The sequence below is a fragment of the Panthera uncia genome, chromosome D2 (genome assembly GCF_023721935.1).
Source record: "Panthera uncia isolate 11264 chromosome D2, Puncia_PCG_1.0, whole genome shotgun sequence".
In the NCBI taxonomy this organism is placed as follows: Eukaryota; Metazoa; Chordata; class Mammalia; order Carnivora; family Felidae; genus Panthera; species Panthera uncia.
This window is the reverse complement of record NC_064818.1, coordinates 65573675-65595771: the sequence shown is the minus strand read 5'-3', so window position 1 is coordinate 65595771 and position 22097 is coordinate 65573675. Positions and strand designations below refer to the sequence as shown.

At 47.5% G+C, this 22097-nt stretch overlaps 1 protein-coding gene and 1 pseudogene across 1 annotated transcript; one reads left to right on the top strand and one right to left on the bottom strand.

The window, feature by feature from the left end:
• Positions 1-455: 455 nt before the first annotated feature.
• LOC125932960 (uncharacterized protein KIAA0825-like) lies at positions 456-1334 on the top strand (annotated as a pseudogene).
• A 7337-nt stretch (positions 1335-8671) lies between these two features.
• On the bottom strand, positions 8672-21730 carry DUSP5 (dual specificity phosphatase 5). Its single transcript, XM_049645736.1, has 4 exons — positions 21145-21730; positions 16027-16175; positions 12952-13171; positions 8672-10173 (listed from the first exon to the last, which is right to left on the bottom strand). The coding sequence occupies exons 1-4, from the start codon at positions 21521-21523 to the stop codon at positions 9773-9775; spliced, it is 1149 nt and encodes a 382-aa protein (XP_049501693.1). The 5' UTR covers positions 21524-21730; the 3' UTR covers positions 8672-9772.
• Between the last annotated feature and the right edge of the window lie 367 nt (positions 21731-22097).

Here is a 22097-nt window from a genome sequence, read left to right as displayed (position 1 = left end):
AAATTGACCTACACATTCAACACACACTCTATCAAAATCCTAGCAGATTTTTTGGCAGAGACTGACAAGCTACTACTAAAATTCATGTAAAAATTCAAAAGATCCAGAATAACTAAAACAATCTTGAAAAAGACGAACAAAGAGTTGAAAGACTCACTCTTCTCAATTTCAAAATGTACTTCAAAATGAAAGTCATCAAGAGAGTGTGGTCCTGGTATAAGGATAGATATATAGGTCAGTGGAATATATAACTAATTTTTAAACCTCAATAATAAAACATGTAACTCATTTAAAGAAAATTTTCAATAGATACTTTACTAAAGCAGATCTATGAATGGCCAGTAAATACATGAATTCTCAACATCATTAGTAATTATAGAAATACGAACTCTTCCTGGAGACTTGGAGTTTAAGCAGTGACATTTGTGAAATGTCAGTGACATTGTCACTCAGTGACATTGATGAAAAGATAGAACAAAATGCTACAAGCATGGAACATTGCATTAAGGAAATACAATCTGAAGTTAACAAGCAGTGTCCAGAGGTGCAGCTGCAAACGACAACTGACTGTTTTGAGTGGCTAGATAACTATAATTGTAATTCATCCAAGTCACCTTCCATTCCCCATAGAGATTTGATGAAATTCCTCAAAACACTGCAAGATTCGTTGAAGAGTGAACTAAATCAAGAAGAAGTGATCCTGGATTCACTTTGGGATCTCTCCTGCCAGAGCAGCACTTCATTCTCGGCAACTCTAAGTGGAGCATCTTTCCATTTCCTCTCTGGGACTTCTCTTCATTCTGTTGAAGATGATTCCTCCACGGATGCACAGTCCATCTGGGATAACATAAGACTGCATCTTTGACGCTTCTCAGTGAACAAATTGCAAAGCCATAATGAAATCATCAATTCACAGCACAAAATTTGGTTGAAAAAGCAGTGCATACAACAACTGTTATTTCTTTATCCAGAATCGGAAGTTATAATCAAATACCAAAGCATACAGAATAAACTGTTGGCTGAGCTCCTGCAGAACTGTTTTCCTGCTTATAGCAGAGAATCGAATTTAGACATAATGGCTCATGGATACCAAAGTACAATGCTTAAGTTATACTCAATGATAAAAGAGTATTTTAACACACTACATGAAGTTTTAGCTCCCACCTCAACGGTGAAATTCATTAAAGAAACTTTCCCGGATACTGTTGCAGAAGAAATGGCAAAGTTTCTTGAAAATTTTTGTGAGCTGCAGTTCAAAGAAAGTGCTGTCCGTGTGATTAAAACAAATCAAGAACTCCAGCAGGCTTAGAGGAGCAGTGCATGCTCTGGGTTAGTGAGTTTATAAATTTGTTCAGTTTGACTTAAGCCTTTTGATACCTTTAATTTTCTAACATTTTTCTATTTAGTTAAACTTATTGCAAACTCGAAACTAAATCAGAAAATAAATATTATGAAATTTTACAGTGCACATTTCTCTTCTGCATTTCTTTTTCTGTAAGTACAGTTCTAGAAGTGCTTTTTTTCCCCATTCTTTAAATTATTAAAGATACTGAAAAGTAGTCAAAAATGTTGCCAATGAGTTTTGGTTTTTTTGATTGCATAAATTACTGGGTGAAACTGTATGTATGTATGTATATATACATATACATATACATATATATACATATATACACATATATATATACACATATATATATGAGTCAATATTCATATGTATGTAACAAAAAAGTACAATTCTTAACCCATTGTATCTTCCAAAGCTGAAATGTCATTAGGTAAAAAGAATTGTTAAAAATTTGTTGAAATTTACATAAACTAAAATTGGACATTTAGAACTGTATTCTTTTAGTCAGTCAATTCCAATAAAGAGCTATTATGAAATGGTAACTATAAAACTCTATATTATAATTGGTCACAGAGGCATAGCATTTTAGCTATGGCTGACTTAAAAGCTCCTCTAGTATTATTTCTATAAGAATATACATAGAGAAAAGGTAATTTGAAAATTTCTAATTTTATATAAAAGATAAGGAAAAAAGAAAGAAATTATTGTGATATAATAAACTTTTCTGTCACCATTTTAATTTCCCACTAGTGGAGAAAAATCACGATAAAAATATTATTTTTGAAAATTATTAGTCATGCTTTTATGTGAAAACTCTGAGGTATATTTCTAAATAGGTACATAAACTGTATTTTTTAAGTGTTTGAAAATTGTCATTTGGTGAATTGCTGTCTTTGAATTTATGATCACTTTATAAAAATTTCCATAGCTCACTATATTTTCACATACCTTCCTTAATAAAATGCCAGAATACCAAAAAAAAAAAAAAAAAAAAGAAAGAAAGAAAGAAAAGAAAAAGAAAGAAATATAAACTAAAAAAATCCAGTGAGGTACCACTACATACTACATACTACCAGAATGGCTAAACTCAACAAAACTGACAATACCAACTATAAGCTAGAATATAGAGCAACTGGAACTCTCATTCATTAATGGTAGGAATGTAACTTACCACATAACCAGAAACATGTCCACAAATGTCCATAGCAGCTTTATCCATAACAGCCCAAAGCTGGAAACAACACAAATGTCCATCAGTAGGTGAATTGATAAACAAATGTTGGCATATCTATACCATATAATACTATTAAAGCATAAAACGAAATGAATTATTTTTTGATACTTATATATCTTTTTATTTTTATTTATTTTTTTATTTTAAAGAGCAAGAAAGTACACAAGCAGAGGCAGAAGGAGAGAGAGAGATTCCCAAGCAGGCTTCACACTCTGTGTGGAGCCCAATGCGGGGCTGGATCCCATGATCCTGGGATCATGATCTGAGCTGAAATCAAGAGTTGGAAGCTAAACTGACTGAGCCACCCAGGCACCCCAGGAAATGAATTATTAGTAGTCATGATAACATAGATGAACCTTAAATGCATTATGCTCAGGTTAATAATGCAGACTCAAAAACCTGCATCCTATCTGATCCCATTTATATGGAATTCTAGAAAAGGCACAGTTATAGTGAAGGAAAATACTAGTAATTGCTAGAGGCTGGGGTAGGGAAAAAGGAGTAAATACAAAGGGGCACAAGGAAATTTTGGAGGTGAAGAAAATAGCCTATATCTTGATTGCAGTGGTGTTAACATTGCTGTATATATACAGTTGTCAAGAGTCATTTAATTATAACATTTAAATGAGAGAATTTCATACTATGTAAGTTATACCTTAATAAAGTTGATTTTTAAAAATAATGAACATCAAGGGTGCTTGGGTGGCTCAGGCGGTTAAGCATCTAACTCCTGATTTTAGCTCAGGTCATGGTTCATGGGTTCGAGTCCCACATTGGAGTCTCCTTGGGATTCTCTCTCTCCCTCTCCCTGCTCCCCCCACCTCCCGCTTGCACACATGCTCTCTTTCTCTCTCAAAATAAAATAAACTTAAAAAGAATGAACATCCTTATTTAATTCCCATTGTGATAGCACTCCGAAGGGAAGGTATAGATACCAGGGGAACATTTAATACAGAATCCTGAAATCTGGGTAGATTTCCCTGAAAAAATGAAATCATGCACTGCAGAGATTCATAAATGAGTAGGTGAAGAAGGAAAGAAAGGAAGCAGAGGAAGGAACATGTGCAAAGGCCCTGAGCCTTGAATCCTTTCATGGCAACCTTTCCAATAGAAACCCCACTTCTGCTTGCCCAGCCTTCACACCAGTGGGTAGTTCAATGCTGTAATTATTGTAATTAATAACCATGACCACTATTCATTGAAGATTTACTGTGTCTTTGACTTCATAGTAGACAATTATTCCTCATCGCATTTACTCTTTCAAACTGTACCCACAAGGTAGACTCAATTAGTCCACCCCTTTTATGGATAAGAACTTCAAGACTTAGAGCCATGAGGTAACTTGTCCATGTCCACACATTTAGCAAATGCCAGAGCCGGAATTCACATTCAGGCTTATGACACTCCAGCCCCTGAGTTCCCAGACACCACTCTATACAGCTTCAGTGAGACAATTCATTGGCTCCCCTCTGCAGGTCACGCGTCACTACCTTTCCTTACTCTTCTTCATATAACACAGTTTCCAATCCCTTCATTGTCCATTATCTGTAAACACACCAGTTTGTCCACGTCCTTCCTGAAATTCAACTCCCAAATCTAACAGTTCAGTGATGTTGGAAGAGAGGGCTGTCAAGTGAATGAGCTCTTACAATGAGATCTCTAGAAACCCTGTGCTCAAGAACAAAGGGATTTCATGACCACGTTTAAGGTACGTAGATATGGACACACAACCGAGATGCTTTTGAATTTCCTTTTCTGGAGCACAGAGCAGTGCAGAGGAAAGAGTAACTGACCCTAGAGTAACTGAGCAGTGACCACTGGGGTGATGTGGTGACATAAACTCTGACCAATAGGGTAGCAGTCATTGAATCTAGGAAACTTGTTTCCTCTAGGTCTGGGGAGGATTTGGCAGATGGCATGGGGTCAAGGAGCTTATGTGTAGAGGATAGCACAGCCTTTGAGGGAAATGGAGAGCCCAGCTTCGGGTTCTAAGGGCTTTTCCTTCCCAGTTTTCTGTTTATTTACCGCTTCATTCAACCAGTACTTACTGAATACCCACTATAAATCAGGTCCTTGCTGGGTCCCTCTTGAAATGAAAGATAATCTTTGCTCTCCCGGTGCTTCTAGTCTGGAGAAGAGAGCCATTAATAGAATAATCACAGATAAATGAATACTTTTTAAACTTTGGTGAAATATGAAGAAAAAATATAGATAGGGAGCCAGGAGACATGAACAGAGACATCTGACCTAGTCTGGGAGCCTGAGAGACCCTCCCTGGGAAGCAGAATGTTGAGCTGAGACATGAAGACCAGTGGGAGTTATTTAGTTGAAGGGTGAATTTAGGGGAGAAATGTGTTCCAGGAAGGGCAAATAGCATGTGTAAAGGTCCTGAGGCAGGAGGGAATGTGGCGTGTTTAGTGACCGTCAGAAAGCCAGTGTGTCAAGAGCAGGTAGATGCTATTTACATCTATCCACAAACACTTTTCCTTAATGTGGCCTGAAGGGACCTTTCCTTGCAAACAAAAGCCCAATGGATAAAAGCATCTCCTGCATATTCCAGGTGCGCAGAGGGGTACAAGAGCAGTGAAATAGCTTCATCTTCGCTCTACCATTTATCAGCTGTGTGACCTAATACCTGAGGCTCAGTTTGTGCATCTGGAAATGGAGATAACAAAAAACATTTGTCCAGAGCTGCAGTGAGGATTACATTTGATGATGCCTGTGTGCCCGCCTCGCTTGGTTTGTGGTGCATAGTAGGTGCTTACTACATACCTCTGCTATTAGCCAAATCACTGAGAAAGGACTAGGGCTCAATAGGAACTCTATTCTTCTTCTTCTTCTTTTTTTTTTTCCCCCAAAGTTTATTTATTTATCTTGAGACAGAGAGTGCAAGTGGGGGAGGAGCAGAGAAAGAGGGAGAATCTCAAGCAGGCTCTGTGATTGTCAGTGGAGAGCCCATGCGGGGCTCAAACTCACGAAACCCTGAGATCATGACCTGAGCCATCTGAAGAGTCAGACGCTTAACCAACTAAGCCACCCAGGCACCCCCATATTTAAATATTTAAATATCTGTTAATTTAAAAACTCTCTTCTTTTTTTTTACTCCAGTGAGGGTGGAGGTGGGGCCAAGACGAATGCAGTGTTCAAAACAAGTTAAACAATACAAGAGAAACTAAGGGATGCACCGAGGCAGGGCTCCGTTATTGGCACGGGTCAACACAGCCAGGTGTACAGGATGCCATATCCAGGGAGCTTGGGCATGGAGTATGCTGGGACCAGATGGGAGAAGATAAAGCTGGAGCCCAGAAGAGGGGAGCTGGGCAAGGGGATCGTGTGGGGCCGGAGACATCGGTCCAACTTCAGAGGCCAGCTCCAGTCTGGGACAGAAAGTCCAGTGAAAGTCATTAGTACTCGTGAACTCCATGAGGGTGGGGCCGCTCGGCTCTCGTTCCTCCGCTGAATCCCAGGTTCTAGCAGGTGCTCAGTGTTAAGTGGATGGACCAATGATGGTTATCTAGGCTTGGAGTCACATCCCTCACCTCCGGTGTGAGGAGGTCAGGAGGGGCTGTATTGCGGCTTTGAGCAATCTGTCCATCTGTTCCAGGGTTCTTCCCATAAGAAGTTACCAGCAGCAGCATACAGGGCTAAAGTGGAGGGCAGTGCCAGAGAGGCAGAGACAAGGAATGAGGGGCCTAGCCATCGGGCTTGGGTTCTGGACAGGACTGATTCCAGAAAGAGTACAGAACTGGGCAGGGTTACTGAAAAGGCAAGGGATCCCAGTCCCGTGGATGAATCCTCAGAAGGAGATGGTGGCAGAGCCCTGGAGATACACAGGCTTCTCTTCACACGTATCAACTGACCACCTCATTCTGTACATGCATCGTGGGATGTTTAATCTTTCCTACCCAGCGGTTGTTTTTGTTTGCTTGTTAAGCCACTGTGGAAATGGAAGTAAAAGAAAAAGAATGTTGGGAAATTTTTATTTCCAGGAAACAGGGTGGAGGCAATACCCAAAAGGCACGCCATAAAGTTGTTGTAGACAATTGTATAATTGTCAAGAAGTGAGCTAAACATTTTGTTCTGAGCCGCCTAGTGGCCTAAGCAAGGAGGGAAACGGGGCGGTGATGGGCTCATTTACGGCGTTCCGAAGATAAACCACCGCAGTTCAGAGAGAGAAAGCCTTTGAGGGTATTGAAACCTGGGCAGCGTGTTCCCCGGGGTCGCCACACAAAGGAGACCCGTGGGGACACGGGGCTTCTGCCAGCACACTGGTGTGCGACTGCTCACACGTTTTCTGCCCCCATCAGGCCCAGCTCAGGAGGCAGAGTGGACTCAGGAGGCTTACCCACAGACCCAGCTGGGGAACAGAATAGGGGAGAACTAACGTTTCTATCCTCCCAGACACATCTCTACCTGGACCATTGCTAGAGACCAAGAAGGGTGTTTCTTCAAACTCTGGGGATGAAGGAACTGGACACCAGCAGCGTTAATTCCCCACCTGGCCCTGGAAACCAGTGTGAAGTTGGTTTTGACACAAATGGAGGTGTAATTAATGAGATTATTAAGGGAGTGAGAGTCAAAAGCCATCCCCAGCTGTGGGGCTTCACTTGGCTTACCCTCCGGTGACTCATTAGCTTAGGCGCAATCCTCATATGCCTGATTTAGAGGACTTAACCTTCAGAGAAAGACTTTAGTGCAATAAAGCAAATGTCAGCAAGTTCGATGCAGCTTAGCGCACCACCCTAGCCTGCACCCAGCTTCCCGGCCCCCCGCGCTCCCTGCCTGAGACCCTTCAGCCACTCAGCACCTTGACAGGCCTGCACAATGGGCAGGCTTCTGGGTCACGTTCCAAGGTTGAGCAGAACCTCAGGGATTTGAAGCCTGGGAAGGAACTCAGGCATCAACTAGACCAAGCCCTGGACAAGTTTGGTCCAGCGAGATTGCTGGAGATTAGCTCCACAGTGCTGGAGTTAGGGGCGGGGTGAGAGCCAGCCCCGCCCCCCCCCCTTCCCTGTCCAATGTTCTTCACTCTGCTTTCTTTGTGTGGAAGCCGTGCTTGGATTATGCAGATGAGGGGCATGGGGTGAAGGAAAGAAATGCAGTCTCTCTAGTCTGGGTGGCATTCCTACCTGAGGACTTTCCAAGGAATCTGTGGAGAGGGAGTCTGGAAAAGGAAAGGCTTGTGGAGAGCAAGGCCTCAAGCAAAGCCTTTGAATTGAGACGTTTACAAAGAGCTGGGCTGGGCTACCCCAGGCTAGGCTGCCATCTCGCTATTTGTTGACATGGTGCCTGAGGGGGGAGCTGGTGGCCTCTTTGTGCCCCTGAGGGGTATGTTTGGAACTCCCACTAAGTACCAGGGGAATTTCTATCTCAGGTGCTGGCTAGGAAACAGGCCCGAAGAGTTAGGCTGGGGCAGAAGCCTTCTCAGGCGTGGGGAGAAGTCACTATTGCTCCTTCCTTCCTCCACCAACAGAGGAAATAACTCAACAGGCAAGGCAATCCAGCCTTGGCTGTAAACCTACTTATTGAAGGAATTACCTGGAAGATTTAGTTCCAAGGGTAAAAAAGGGGAGTAGGCACTTATGGTGAACAGTCACCTAATTCGCTTGGCCATTTTTTCAACCTTTTCTGAGTGTGTCCCATGTACCAGACACTAGGAGGCTGACCACAAGCTTGGCCTTGGTTTGCTGCAACCAAGGGCCCTTGAGCTTTAAGGGACCTTCAGGATCATCTAGCTCGGTTCGCTCATTTCATTGATGAAGCATCTGAGGTTCAAGGCGAAGTCTTTGCCTGGACTCACGGGAGTGAAGAGCCCTGAGTGGATGAATGCTCTGACCTCCTCTCCATGTGGCTTTCACCTAAGGACTTGCAAGTGAGCTCAGGGAAGCTTCTCGGTGGGAAAGCAATATTCTGTATCGTTAAGATCACCAGCTCATGAGCGGACGCACAGCCTCACGCCTCCAGCAGCACATGCATCACCACTGCCCTGGTGCTCATTTGGAAATAGCACTCGTTTGGATCCAGGGAGACAGGCTGGGTCCCCACCTAAATGTATTCCTACCTTACCCCAACTCACCAACGACGAACAAGTGTTTTTTTTTCTTTTTACTCTTTTTATTTTGCACTATAAAAAAACAACAATATGAACAACAACAACAACAACAACCAGTAACATACTGCTTTTCTTCACATTCACATGGATTTTAGGAAATTATTGCCTTTTCCCCTGGAGAAAGAACCTACAGACAAAAAAGAAGTACCACATTACAAAATCTGTAAACCCCAGAAGTCCACAGCTTGAAGACAACCCCCAGGGTCAGGGATGAAGACGTGTGTCACCGGAGACGAGACAAGCACACACGAAGGACGGCAAACTGGGGAAAACGACCATTTCAATGCCACTGACCCAGACAGCGGGTGCCCTATTTCCCTTGGCACCCACTGCTACCACCTCGAAGGGGTGATTTTTGGTCTAAGGTCTGAAGAAGAGTTGCTTTGAGGAGAGGTGCAATGAGAAAGGTTCAAGTATGAGTAAGAATCATGCGAAGTCCGAAGTCAGGAAGAACCCACAGTGGAGAGGACACCCAGATAGGTCAGTGTCTCCCTACTTCAACCGCCTGTCTCTACTGGCCCCAAGAGGGAGCCTCAAAAACATCTGAGGGTTCAAAGCAGCACACAGATCGTGTCCCTCCAAACCCTGCAGGGTTACTTTCCGGACTGGGTGGTGATCAGCTTATGCCCTGAAGCAACAGAGACAGATACTGAGACTGCCAAAGTTAAAAAAGTAAGGTGGAAATTGTGCTTCCTTCAAAACGAATTGGCTTCGTAACTGCCTTTTCTCCCGGTCTAGCAACTGCTTTCTCCCATGCTGCTGCAGGGATTTATTGCCTTACGCTTGAAATGAGAAGGCAAACTTGGAGGTACAGGGACTGGGCGGTCCTGAGAGGGCACGGGGTCTGGAAGTACAGTAGTTGGCACGCACTGTGCTCTCATGATGGCTTGGCCTTCCTTCGGTCCCGAAAACCTATCCCCGATGTCAGTGTGAAGTTCCTTTGCAAGCCTGGTGCTCACTCTCCCAGTGGGGCAGTGGGACAGAGTGAGGTCTTCGGTATTGCACAGGTATGAAATGTCCACGAGTTTAGAAAGCAGAATCACAGTTGTTCTTGGGACTGGGCTGTTTCCCCATCCCGGTTTTAGCAGGATGTGGCCGTGGCCACGGGGCTCCTGCTGAGCTCTGAGACTGTCGAGTGGGTGGGCACTGGCACCAGCACCGAGGTAGGGAATGTGCAGTAGGAACCTTGCATGTCAGGGCTCAATGTCTGCAAATGGGCTATGAATGAAGAGCTGGCTGCCTCCCCTTGGCAGGAGGGAGCCTGTGGCGTGGAAGGCAGGATCTCAGACTCATACTGCAGGAGCTGGCCCATGAAGCCGAAGTTGGGCGAGACCACACTCCTCCGCTGCTTGATGTAATCGAAGGCATCCTTCAGGCGGAACTGCTTGGTTTTCATGAGGTAAGCCATGCAGATGGTGGGCGAGCGGGAGATCCCAGCCTCACAGTGGACCAGGACCTTGCCTCCCTTTTCCCTGACACAGTCTGGAAGGAAGAAAAGACAGTGAGGATGAGTTGGGACTGGAACCCAAAAGGCAATGCCAAGATACAAGCATTAAACACAAAAGTGACCTGGTTATCAAAACATCACGTCTGTTCGACAGCTGAGGTTCCTACACAGTCTCTGATGCCCCTTGGCGAGGACGGAGCTTTTGGGGTCCCACCAAGGTCTATCCCCACTTAGGACCTTTCTATCCTTAGAGGTGCCTCCTTGTTCGCCAGGATACTTGCATAGATTCTGCCCCTGAGCAGGCCAGACCTGGAGTGCAGCAGTCTCACATCCCTTCCCGGAGATGCCATCTTAACTAGGGTCCCGTGGATGGGTTTCGAGAGGGCATTGGGAAATCCTTGACATTGCGTGCAAATTTATTGGGTAGGCGCATTTTTCTGAGAGGGTCCCAGGTACAAAGACTGACTTGGAAAAGCAATTCCTGTCTCTCAGGATCTGAGTCTTATGGTGATGACCCAGTAGTCCTCTCCTGCTAGAGGCTTGTCAGCCTCGCTGGGCACCGTCTCTGGCTGTGCCAGGGGCGGGATGCTTGGCTCAGCTCCCAGGGTTCCCACCACCAAACATACAATAAGTAGTGCACAGCCACTAATTATAGCCCTGGCTAAGTGACGCTTACTAGACCGGAGGATATAAATGGCTTTCGCAAACTCCATCTTGCACAACAATGGGAGTCACTGCCATAAAGCTACCACCATCAGTCAGCATTCTTTAGCTCAATATGACTAGGGGGTGCCCTCCTTTCCTGTTCCACTCCTCTCCCCCAAAGAACTACGATAGTTAAAAATGAGGGGCAAAAGATTACGCACATACACACACCAATTAAAAACCACGAAAAACAGCCATTCCAATTCCCTCTCTTGCTAATGAGGAAATGATTACATTACGACACGGGAAGTTTGATGATGTACCTGGCACTATGTAAGGCCACAGTACACAAAAACACTGAAGGTTTTGAAGGGAAAATCAAGTCAGCTCCCTTACCCGCCTCCCTCCTCAAGTTGGAGACGTTTGTAAATGAATCCGCAAGATCTAAAACATCAAGTTTCTGAGGAGGCAGGGAGGAACCCTGGAGTTTCCCCAGCAGAACGAAAATCCCAAAGGACGCGCTCAGTGTAGCTCATTGGAGGTACCCCCAATTTAGTCTGACTCAAAAGAAATAAAGCCCCGGTAAGTTAGTTCAAAGGGGACCCCAACCCCTAGGATTGCAGGGTCACGACTCCTGATTTTCTTTTGCTCCTTGTAGGCTAGCTTTTAGTTGACCGGTGCCGTATCCAAGAAAACAAAGGGCTTAGAGCGTGTTGCTTCTGCTCTACCCCTCAGGGCTGATGTTCCATGTGACCTTCCCAGGGCCTTCCCCTGGGAAGGAGGTCAACACAGGGTATGGCCTCAGTCCCTCCTTTTACCAGGAGGGCAAGAAGTCTGGGGAAAAGCATCCTGTGCTTTCAAAATGCTGTCGGTTTGTGCGGTTATGTACACAACACACAGGATGGAGAAGGAGGGTTCTGAGAAATGGACGGGGGCGGGTTTCATGACCTCACCGAGTAGCTATCTAGGTAATTAAATAACTGGCAGAGAAGGGCAAGGCATTCCCAGGGTCAGGGAGACAAAGCCAAGGGTTTCCCACTCGCAACCCATCATTTGGGCTGCCTCTCAGAGAGCCAAAGGAATCATCTCAGCCCAGAGGCTCAGGGGACCAGGACATGGTCTTTTTGCCTCTGGTGAGTTTTCCAGTGGGTTTCCTGTAGAGGAGAAACCATGTGCGATGAGCACTGGGCGCACCAGGTGGCCAAAGCTAGGCAGGGTGGGGGGTGGGGGGGCTTTAATTGCTACCCGCACTAAGTAGTTATTGCTGTGGCCAACATCTGCCTTTCCCCCTCCAAAAGCCCTCCAAAAAAGATAAGGAAAATCACATCTCAGCTTCAACAGCTATGCATATTCAAGGGAAAGAAGGACTCTGGGAAAGAAGGCAAAACCACAAGGTTGGGGAGTGGTGTTTGCAAGTCTGAGACAGCAAAAAGTCAGCCTTGCAGCCGAGGAAGAGGGATGGGGGAAAGGGAAGATGTCAAATGAGAGAAAAATCAAGGTTATGCTGAAAAGGTGGGGACCCAGGGCCCAAAGCCCTCTCCGGGCAGAGGGGCCAGAGGCTTCCAGGCCTGCACAGGGGAGGAAATGATAACTGCCTAACACAACGTACAAAAGATGACAACTTTTCTGTGCGCAAAGCATGAAGCTTGATCAAATGCTATCTTTAATCCAAAATTAGCTGAAAATGCAAAACAAATTGCCCCTAAAGCAGTCTGCCAAAAACCATGAAAAGCTGCCAGGGCCCTCGGGGCTCAGCGTGTTAAGCAGTGCTCTCTCAATCCTTCTGTTTGCTTTTTAAAAATACCCCAACCTACGTAGGAGCACAGTTGGGATGGTTCTATCCTTCCCTTGCTTCCCTGCTGTGGGGCATTACGCACGGACACACCGCATCCCACCCAGCTTGAAAAAATAACACGAGCGGCAGTGAGTACTGCCATAAAATATTAATTCATTTATCTTGCAAATTAAAGCTCCTATTAATAGCAACTCGAATCCTCCCCTCTGCGTCTTTGGTGGCTGCAAACCTTCCTGGCTCCAACTCCTGGTGGTTGCACAGACAAGACGCTTGTTTTTCTTCTTGGCAAAGGTAGCCTCCATCAGTACGTCAGAACCAGAACAGGTGCCCTAGGTGGCTCCCCAAACAACGGAGGGCGAATGACTGAACCTACCAATGAAGTCTATTGCTTCTTGAAAGTGGGAGCTAATGTCAGCTGTGTGGCTGTCTTCCACGGGGATCCATTTGTAGTGTAGGTGGGTCGTGCAGGACTCGGAAATCCGCCGTGAGACATTCAGCAGGGCCGTGATGTGCAGGCTGGCGAGGAGCTCGCACTTGGATGCATGGTAGGCACTTCCAAGGTAGAGGAAAGGGAGGATTTCAACTGGGCCGCCCTGGAAGCAGGGGCAAAGGATAGCCAGGGAATATCGGATTAGCTTGCTCATTTAGGAGAGGAAACAAAACAAGCCTGACCTACTTGTAGGGTGGGAGGTTCCCTTTCTGGTTTCCAGGTAGAGAGTTCAGAGCCAGGGTAGTTCAACCAGCAGTGTGGGTGGAGCCACCACCCCGGCCAACTCTCTACCCTACATTGCTACCTTGTGACTCAGTGACGGCAAAGCCCACGCGGCGAAGATTTTCGTTTTCTTACACATATTGATTGAGGAGGCAGGAAATGCTAGCAGCTTCCCTGTGCTGATGGGGACGAGAAGTAATGGGAAGAATCGAGAGGCTAATGTCCCAAGTTCTAGCTGCCCTGACAGAACCAGGGCAAGCCTTTTAACCTTGGGGCAAGCCCTGTTTTTTCTCTCAGGGAAGCAGATAAAACTCAACAAGATGAGAACCCTGCTTTGCAGTCCTGATATTCTATAGTGTATCTTATCAAACCTAGGACACTGATCCTAAGGTGCATGTGGTTTTCGCGATGTTAAAATGTGCCCCCAAAAGGATGCTTCTTAGAAGTGAAAACAACCACTGTTTACCCAGGATCCTTAGAGAAAAGCTGTTAAGCCATGGGCAGAGGGGCTTCTCCCACACCTGATCTTTGTCAGGTAGCGCTGAGGGTTTGTGAAAGATGCTTACATCAGCCCTTTGGAAGGCCACCCACACACCAGGATTCCCGTTAAGGAGGATCCCAGTTAGAACCAGAGACCATCTCCCCTGAGGCACAGTTAAAAGGAACAGCTAGACTGTGGCAGTCTTAGCATCTCCAGGGTGGCAAGACAAGCCAGTCAAAACTGGAACAATGGGAGCCCCCCCTCCCCGATTTAGAGGGAAACACTGTGCTTGAGGGGGGACAGTGGCTGCGTCTTTGGGAGCCTCTCCTGTATCATCCATCTGCTTCCCGTGTTTCCACTTCCTGTCCTGGAATAAAGTAGAATGGAAACTCAGCCAGATCCACAGTAGGGAAAGAGGCATAGGATGAGGGACAGCAGCAGGCAATTCTCAAATTACCCATCATGCAGTGTGTGCTTTTTCTTTCCAGAGAAATCAAGTGTTTGGGCAAAGGTCAGTTTGGCTAATCAGAAGAAAGTTATGGACGATTTTACAAAGGATAGTAAAAGTAACAACTAGTTATTTTATTAGCACCTACAATAGCTGGCCCTGGACTTAATACTTTATACGCACCTACATAGATCTCTCTCTCCTTTTAGTGCCTGGAAAACACTGACAAACCAGGCCTGGGATCTCATCCAGTTACTTATATAGCCTAGATCAACACACTCCTGAAACCACGTTTCTTTGTTTTTCTGAATCCTGTTTAGACTCAAGAGGAAGAAACCCCAAAGGTTAACACGACTTGGCTTGGCTTCTCTCAAGGCAGAAGCGCTTCTAAGAAATAGCACGAGGGGGTTCCCCAGATGAACCCTGGAGACACATCAGGGCCTCCCCAGTCCTCTCGGCCAAAGGTCTGTTGTGCTTTCATGATATCCTGCCAATTCTTGTTTCTCTTTCACTTTCTGAGAAGTGAGGGGAAAACACCACCCAAACAAACAAAAATAGGAATCCAGCTAAGCCGCATGCCCATGGCTTGAAAGCTTGAGGGTTCATCATAGGCTGTATTTTCAATAAAGAAAAACAAAATAATAACCGTGGCACCTTGCCAAGCTAATGGGCTCCCTGACCCAGGATCCCATTCAAGGGAAGTCACTTGGCTTTACTGGGAAGTTTATTCGCAGGGGCAAAGCTCTGCTCATGCTAGGCAGCTGGCACTTTAAACAACAGTCAGACGTCTTCCCTTTTATGATCTGGATATATTCTTATTTTGTGGGAAAACCTTGAGAAGCTCCTCATACCAGGTCAGGAGGCTAGGATGGCCCCTTTCTAAAAGAAGGCATCTAGAAAACAGAACAAGGTCTCGCAAAGAACCAGAGTTGAGAGAAGGGAGGAGGTCTGGGCCTACTGTTGCCAGGATTCTTTGCAGATAGATCGTTTCACCAGCTGTGAGACAAGTTTTTTCCCTCTGTAAAAGGGGAAGGTGGGCTTTGATCTCTGGTTTCTGCCAGATTTGGGACCTTGCCCACCTTTTGCCCATCCTCCAACATTGTAGGTAACCCCTGTGGAAGACTGAGCCTTCCACATTTTCATCCTTTAGTGAGTTGTCAGAAGGTATAAATTCTTTGAAGGAAACCACCCCCCCCCCCCTTTTGAATGAGTGTGAAATCCTCTATAATATCTCTTGATCTGCTCTGGTTTCTGAATTTATGGAATTGTAAGCACCACAAACCCTTAGAGACTGCTTAGCCATCCCAAGGGTTGTTTCTCCACGACCCTCCCTCAACCTCTCCCCCAGCCCCATTTCAGTTAAAAATAACAAGACACACTTTGACAGGTACTAGGCTGGTTTGTAGAAACTGCAGAGCATGAACAATTCAGGAAAAGATCAGGAAAGATCAACACAGGAAGCCTGAAAGTCGGCTCTGAAACACCTTCAGGAAACCTAAACCGATATTTTGAAGCTTCTCTGCACTCCCTAGGCCAGCTAATAATAATGTATCTTTCACTTCCCCTTTTCTCCAGAAGCTGTCAAGCATCCTGTGGCTCGTTTGCTCTTGTCAGCTTGTTTGCTGGAAAGAAGCCCATTTACTCTTGGATGGAAACTCAAGTTGGCAAGTAACAGCTCTCTGAAGCTCGAGGGCTCTGCCCAAAACCCTGATCCACAAAAGAACGAACCGGTGCTGCTGAGCGGGGAGAGGAAGAGCTGGGGTGCCGAGGAAGGAACAGAGTCAGCAGCCAAGACCACACCACGTACCTGGTCATAAGCCGGCCTGTAGCTGATGCTGAGCACTGGTTTCCCACACTGGTTCATGAGGGCTTTCTCGGTTTCAACCTTCTCTTGTGAAATGGGTTGTACATCCACGCAACACTCAGGATATTCCGAGTAGAAGTTGTCATATCCTCCTGCAAGGAAAACAAAAAAGGAAGAGAGATGTTAGCATTGATTTCTCAGGCTTTCAGAAAATGCCCCCAATTAGTCAATACCCCAAGTGTGGAAGAGTCAAGAATATTATGCTAACACAGATTCCGGTCTTACAGAAAAATTGAACCAAGCCAACTAATAGCTTTGGAATAGAAATGGGCTACACCCCCCTCTCCCCCCCCCCCCCCCCCCCCGACACACACACACACACACTTTTTTCCCCTCTCTTCTAACAAGCTACAGTTCAGAGAGGCAATGATTAACTTTTTGCATCTATCAGAAGCAGCTTAAACTGTGAAAGGAAATGTATCCGACATCTGGCAAATATTAACCAAATCCCTCCAGAAAACAAAAGCTATTTTCACTTGTTTGTCTAAAATGCAGGTGTGATTATACAGAATTTCATTCATTTGCAAGAAGAGACTCCTAAATTGGTTTGCTTCATCCCTAGCCCATTAGCTCTGAACTGAATTAGAGACGGAACCCTCTCTATTCATAAGGGAATGGGGGCCAATATGAGGTTTAAACACAGTGCAATAAAACAACCCTGCCCTTTCACACTCCCAAGGTGCTCAGAACACTGCTGACAATCCTCTCTATAGGTCCGATTTTGAGTAATCAATCTAGTTAATTAACTTCCAAACCAAACTGGAGACCCAAGGCCTTTGGAACTTAATTCTCAGTCCCAGTAAGAACTGTCTCTCTCCCCTTGAAGATCACCTCACCTCCCTGACCTTTCTCCACGACTACATATCCTCAAATGATAAACTTCTCCAGATGGGTCACTTAAGGTAAAACCTATCTGTGACCAAGTCATAGAAACTTGGGTATACAAAGAAGTCTCAGCTACTACATACAGAGAACAAACTGAGGGTGGATGGGGGATTGAGGGAGAGGGGAAAATGGGTGATGGGCATCGAGGAGGGCACTTGTTGAGATGGGCCCTGGGTGTTGTATGTAAGCCAATTTGACAACAAATTATATTCATAAAAAAATTTTTTTAATGCAAAAAAAAAAAAAAAAGGCTAAGGCCCAGCACTCAGTGGTTAAGAACCAAATGAAAAACTGGCCTCAGAAGCCTCAATGAATAGGCCAGCTTTACTTGGGGACATCCTTGCTCCCAATCCAAGAGGACTTAAGGCCCTTCCAAGAGCCTCCAGAAAACCTGCTTCTAATTTTTTTCTGACCCAGAAAATTCACTTGGGGTCAAATCATCAATTAGATACACATTGTAGAGGCCATGTATTTTCTACAAAGTCCCCTCTTTCTTCTGTCTCTTGGTGTTATTACAGCCCCACAGTGAAGCATGTGGTGGTTCTAACCCCCTGCAGTAGACAAATGGTTAATGGATACCATGGCGGTCTTCAGCTCCCTCCCAGAAGCTGCAGCCAATTCCTAGAATGAGTCATCTTGCCATTACTGCTTCCTCCCAGCTTGCTGGAACTGCCCCCGCCCCCAGTGAGTACACTCAAATCTCCTCTGTGGTCACTTTAACAAAAAGCCCATTGGGCCTCCCCAGATGAGCTTCTGGACCTCTAGGTCAGTCAGGACAAAAGACCACGCCAGAGAGCAATGGAGGTGGAAGGTGGCGGTGTTTGTGGTTTAGTTTCCCCTTCCTCCCAACCATAGCCCCTAGGCCCTTGCCCTCCTAGGAGGCAGAAAGAATGGCAGACTTACACGGACACACAGACACACAGCTTCGCTGGAAGAGGTGTCCCTAGCTAGTAAATCACTTCCTGTGCCTGGGCCTCCAACATTTTGGGCTCCAGGAGACAAACTGAGTGATACGGAACAGGAATCTGGAGTAAGAGTGGCCCAGGCGTTCCCAATCTTTCCCAAGAATGAGGCTTGGGAAAGAGAAGCAAGCCTTCAGGCCACCCCATCTCTTGTCTGTAAATAGCGCACTTAAGAGTTGGCTGTTAGGAGGACAGACAGGAGGTGCGGGTGTGGGTTGGGTCCTGCCTGCCCACTGACAAAATAAGGCAAGCAACACAGATTCTCAGCGTAGCTCTGAGGGCCAGATAAACAGCGTCCTGTCTCTTCAAGCTGGGGTCAGGAGTCCTTCAGATTAGAGGGTCTCTGTCTTTCACCCACTCCTTTCAGAGGCATGGAGAGACAGAACATTCTTCTCTGGTGCCTCACTTGAGTTGCAAGAGCCGAGGCAATTCTTTTGGCTGCCTCAACCCTCTTCAGAGTGATTCTGCTTTTGATCACCATTGCATTACCAGGGGAGCAGAGAAGGTGCATGCACACTGCGTATAAATACACACTGACAATGCCATTAGGTCATCACCTCATTTTAGCGGGTTTTTTTTTGGGGGGGGGGGCGGTGAGAGGAGGATTAAGGGAAGCGTAAAAGGCATTGCTCCCAAGATCTGAAATGCCACTAGATTAAAACCTGAATTCAGGCGTGCCTGGGTGGCTCAGTCAGTTAAGTGTCTGGCTCCTGAGTTTGGTTCAGGTCATGATCTCACAGTTTGTGAGCTGGAGCCCCACATCCAACTCTGCACTGAAAGCATGGAGCCTGTTTGGGATTCTCTCTCTCCCCCTCTCTCTCTGCCATTCCCCCATTTGTGTGCACTCTCTCTCAAGATAAATAAGCTTAAAAAAATAAATAAATAAAACCTGAACTCACATCTGGACATGAGTTAGATAAGGAAAAAAAATTTTCTTTGGCAACAATTTAAGATTTTAGTAATGTTATAACGTAAGTATCAAGCAACTTATACTGAAAATTAAAACACACACAATATCAACCCGGCAATTTTACTGAAAGATAGTGCACATGCAAAGCATCTGGACAAAGATCTACTTTACCACACTGCCTCAAATAGTGAGGCTGAAAGTAACCAGCCAGCTGCCACCAGGGGATTTGTTTAAAAAGTAAAATTGGGGCTCCTGGGTGGCTCAGTTGGTTAAATGTCCAACTTCGGCTCAGGTCATGATCTCATGGTTCGCAGGTTTGGGACTCTGTGCTGACAGCTCAGAGCCTGAAGCCTGCTTCAGATCCTGTGTCTCCCTCTCTCTCTGCCCCTCCCCCACTTGTGCTCTCAAAATAAAAACATTTTAAAAAATTAAAAAAAAAGTAAAGTGGACATGTATGCTCTGATATGGACAAATATCCCAAGATCGAGTTAAGTGGAAGAGGCATGAATAGAAAATACACAAAACCATTCTATGTTTTAAAGATACTCATGGCAAATTAACTTGCCTAAAGACGAACAAGAGAAATAGTGGGTGGCTGTCTCCGGAGAGTGGAAGTAGGTTCTAGGGGGTGCAGAAAACCCACTTTTCATTGTAGAGCCTTTGTGCTTTAAAAATTTTACTTGTGTATGTTACTCTCATTAAAAAAAAAAAAAAAAAAATTTTTAAACATGAATTTTCCGGAGATGTGAGTCTACAGAGCTGCTTACTTCCTGTGGCAGTAACTTCTAAACCATCAGCATGCCCCCCCTCCTCCCACCCAGTGCTGAAGAGGGGTGGGGAGCCGAGGTAGTACCAGGAGGAGTTTCCTGGAACATATCTTTCATGATACTTGGGGAGGCGGTAGCTTTTCCTGTATTCATTGCTAAGAACAGGAGACAAAAACCACATCAGGAAGAGAAAAAAAATCCGGGGCTAAGTGTGAAACTTCTGCAGAGCTTGGAGGGCATCCCTCCATCCCCTGAGGGCTGAGGATGATGGACAAGGAAGAGCATCTTCTGCCTGTCTCCTCCTTAAGAGGAATCAACCAGGGACAGTCTACAAGAAGTGCTAATGGGGGAGGGGGGGCTGCCCATGTGATCTCCTGGCCTGGACTGTGTGAAATTCCCCAAATTGCATGGTTTTAAAACAAGGCCTTCACCCTCCATTCACTGCCCCCGAGTTCTGAACCACATCACTGTTGTATCTCAAGGCGTCTGCAACAGGGTTGGCAGGGCCTTGGGGCACAGCTTGGGCTGAAGCCTCATCTCTGCACTGTGGGCTAGGTCTTTCAAACATTCGAGGTTACAAAGGACTCAAATACAAGGCGGGAAAAGTCACAGGAGTTGGCCCAAGAATCATTGCTCTGTAGTTTGTCAATCACCCACCACACCACCAGGAAGTCCAAGTCCTTTCTCCAGCAGGTGTAATGGGCTGACTGGTGGGGCAGCTTCTGGGGCATCCCAAACCAAAGGCGACGGAATCCCCTCCACCACTAAGGTCCTGAGTCCTGGCTGCACCTCTCCGGAGTCCTGGCACGACTGCCAACCGCCCCTCACCCCGGGGAGACAGCAGGAGGCCAGCCCTGCGGGGGTTTTCTCCGGGCGGTAGAGCGAAGGGGTGAAAAGGGTGGGAAGGCTGTCAGTTCCAAATTGAGCTAGAGAAAGGTCTGGGAGGGGAGAAAGGAAGGCCGGAAGAAAACAATAAAAAGCAGTAAAATAAAATGGAAAGGAAGGGGAGGGACTCGCCAGGGTCAAAAAGGCAAGAGGGGTCGGTGAAGACAACCCAACGTACGCTTATTTTCCAGGCGGGAGGAAAGGGGACACCGCGGCGCCACGCTCCGGGGGGTGGCGACCTGCTGATCCCGCCAGATCTGTCTATCAGAAAGACTCAGAGCCCAGGCCCCAGCGAGGGCGGCTAAGCCGGCGCGGAGAAACGGGGACCCGCGCCAGTCCTGGCCGACGGCCCCTGCCTCCGAGAAGGGGCGCCCCCGGCAGCGTAACCAACCGCACCCACCCGGCGGACCTGCCGCCGGGAGCTTTCGAGGAACTCGAGTGGGGAGGGGGAAGCTCTGAGCGCTGACAGTGGCGGTGCCCTCCCCAGCGCACGTCAAGCCCCAGCGTGCAGGCTCCGGCAAGTGGAGACTACCGGGTCCGGGGTCGAAGACGGCGCCCCGCACAAGGAGGGGACCCCCAGAGCCCCGGACTCTCCGGCGCGGTGGCAGATTGGTGGTTGGTGACAGGGAATCGGCGGCCCCAATGCGCTCACCTTTGAGGAAGTAGACCCGCGGGCCGGCGGGCAGGCAAGCGAGCAGCGAGGTGAGCACGACCCGCGCGGCGCTCTCCTCACGCAGCTTCTGCCAGTGGCGGCTGCCCTGGTCGAGCACGACCACGGCCGCCACGCCGCCGCCGCCCTCCTGCAGCAGCCGCGCGCGCGCCGCCTCGTCGGGCAGCACGTAGCGCGCAGACACCGCGCCGCCGCGGGCCCGCCGCAGCACCACCGAGTTGAGGTTGACGTTGAGCGAGCCGCGCACGCTCGAGGCGGCGAAGGCCAGGTAGGGCCGGCAGTCGAGCACCACGCAGCGCGCCGCCGCCTCCTTGCGGAGCATCTTGCGCAGCTGGCGCCCGTCGAGCGACGTGACCTTCATGCCGCCGCCGCCCAGCGGTCGCGCGCCGCGCGCCCCGCAGGTGCCCACGGCCAGGGTGCCCGCTGGCGAGGCACGGGAGGGCGGCCCGCGAGGCTGCGGCCGGCCGACCGAGCCCGGCGCCGGAGCGGCCGCTCAACTCTTCTTTCCCGCCCCGAACGCTCGGCACCCGGCCGGGCCACTCGCCGCCCCAGAAGCCGGGGATTCCGCCGGCAGCGCGGCGTTTTATGTGAATGAGTGTGCGGCCTGTGACGTGGCTGCCCATATAAGGCCAAATATGGGTATTTCCCCGCCCCCTTCGGGCTGTGACCACACCCCCGGGGAGCCGGAGGCGCGGGGCGGGCGCCCGGCGTTAGTCAGCCGGAGAAAGAGGAAGTGACAGGCGCCTCCCTCTGCTTTCTGTGGCATTGCGCGGAGACACTCACTCGCGCATCACCGGGGGCTGCCGGTGGGGTGTCAGGAGCGTTACGAGGCCGAGGTGACCCACGCTGTGCGGGAAGAGGAGGAAGCGGAGGAGGCAGGGCCCGGCGCCGCATAATCAGTCCGGCTTCGAGTTTCAGAGACGTAGGTTCAGAAC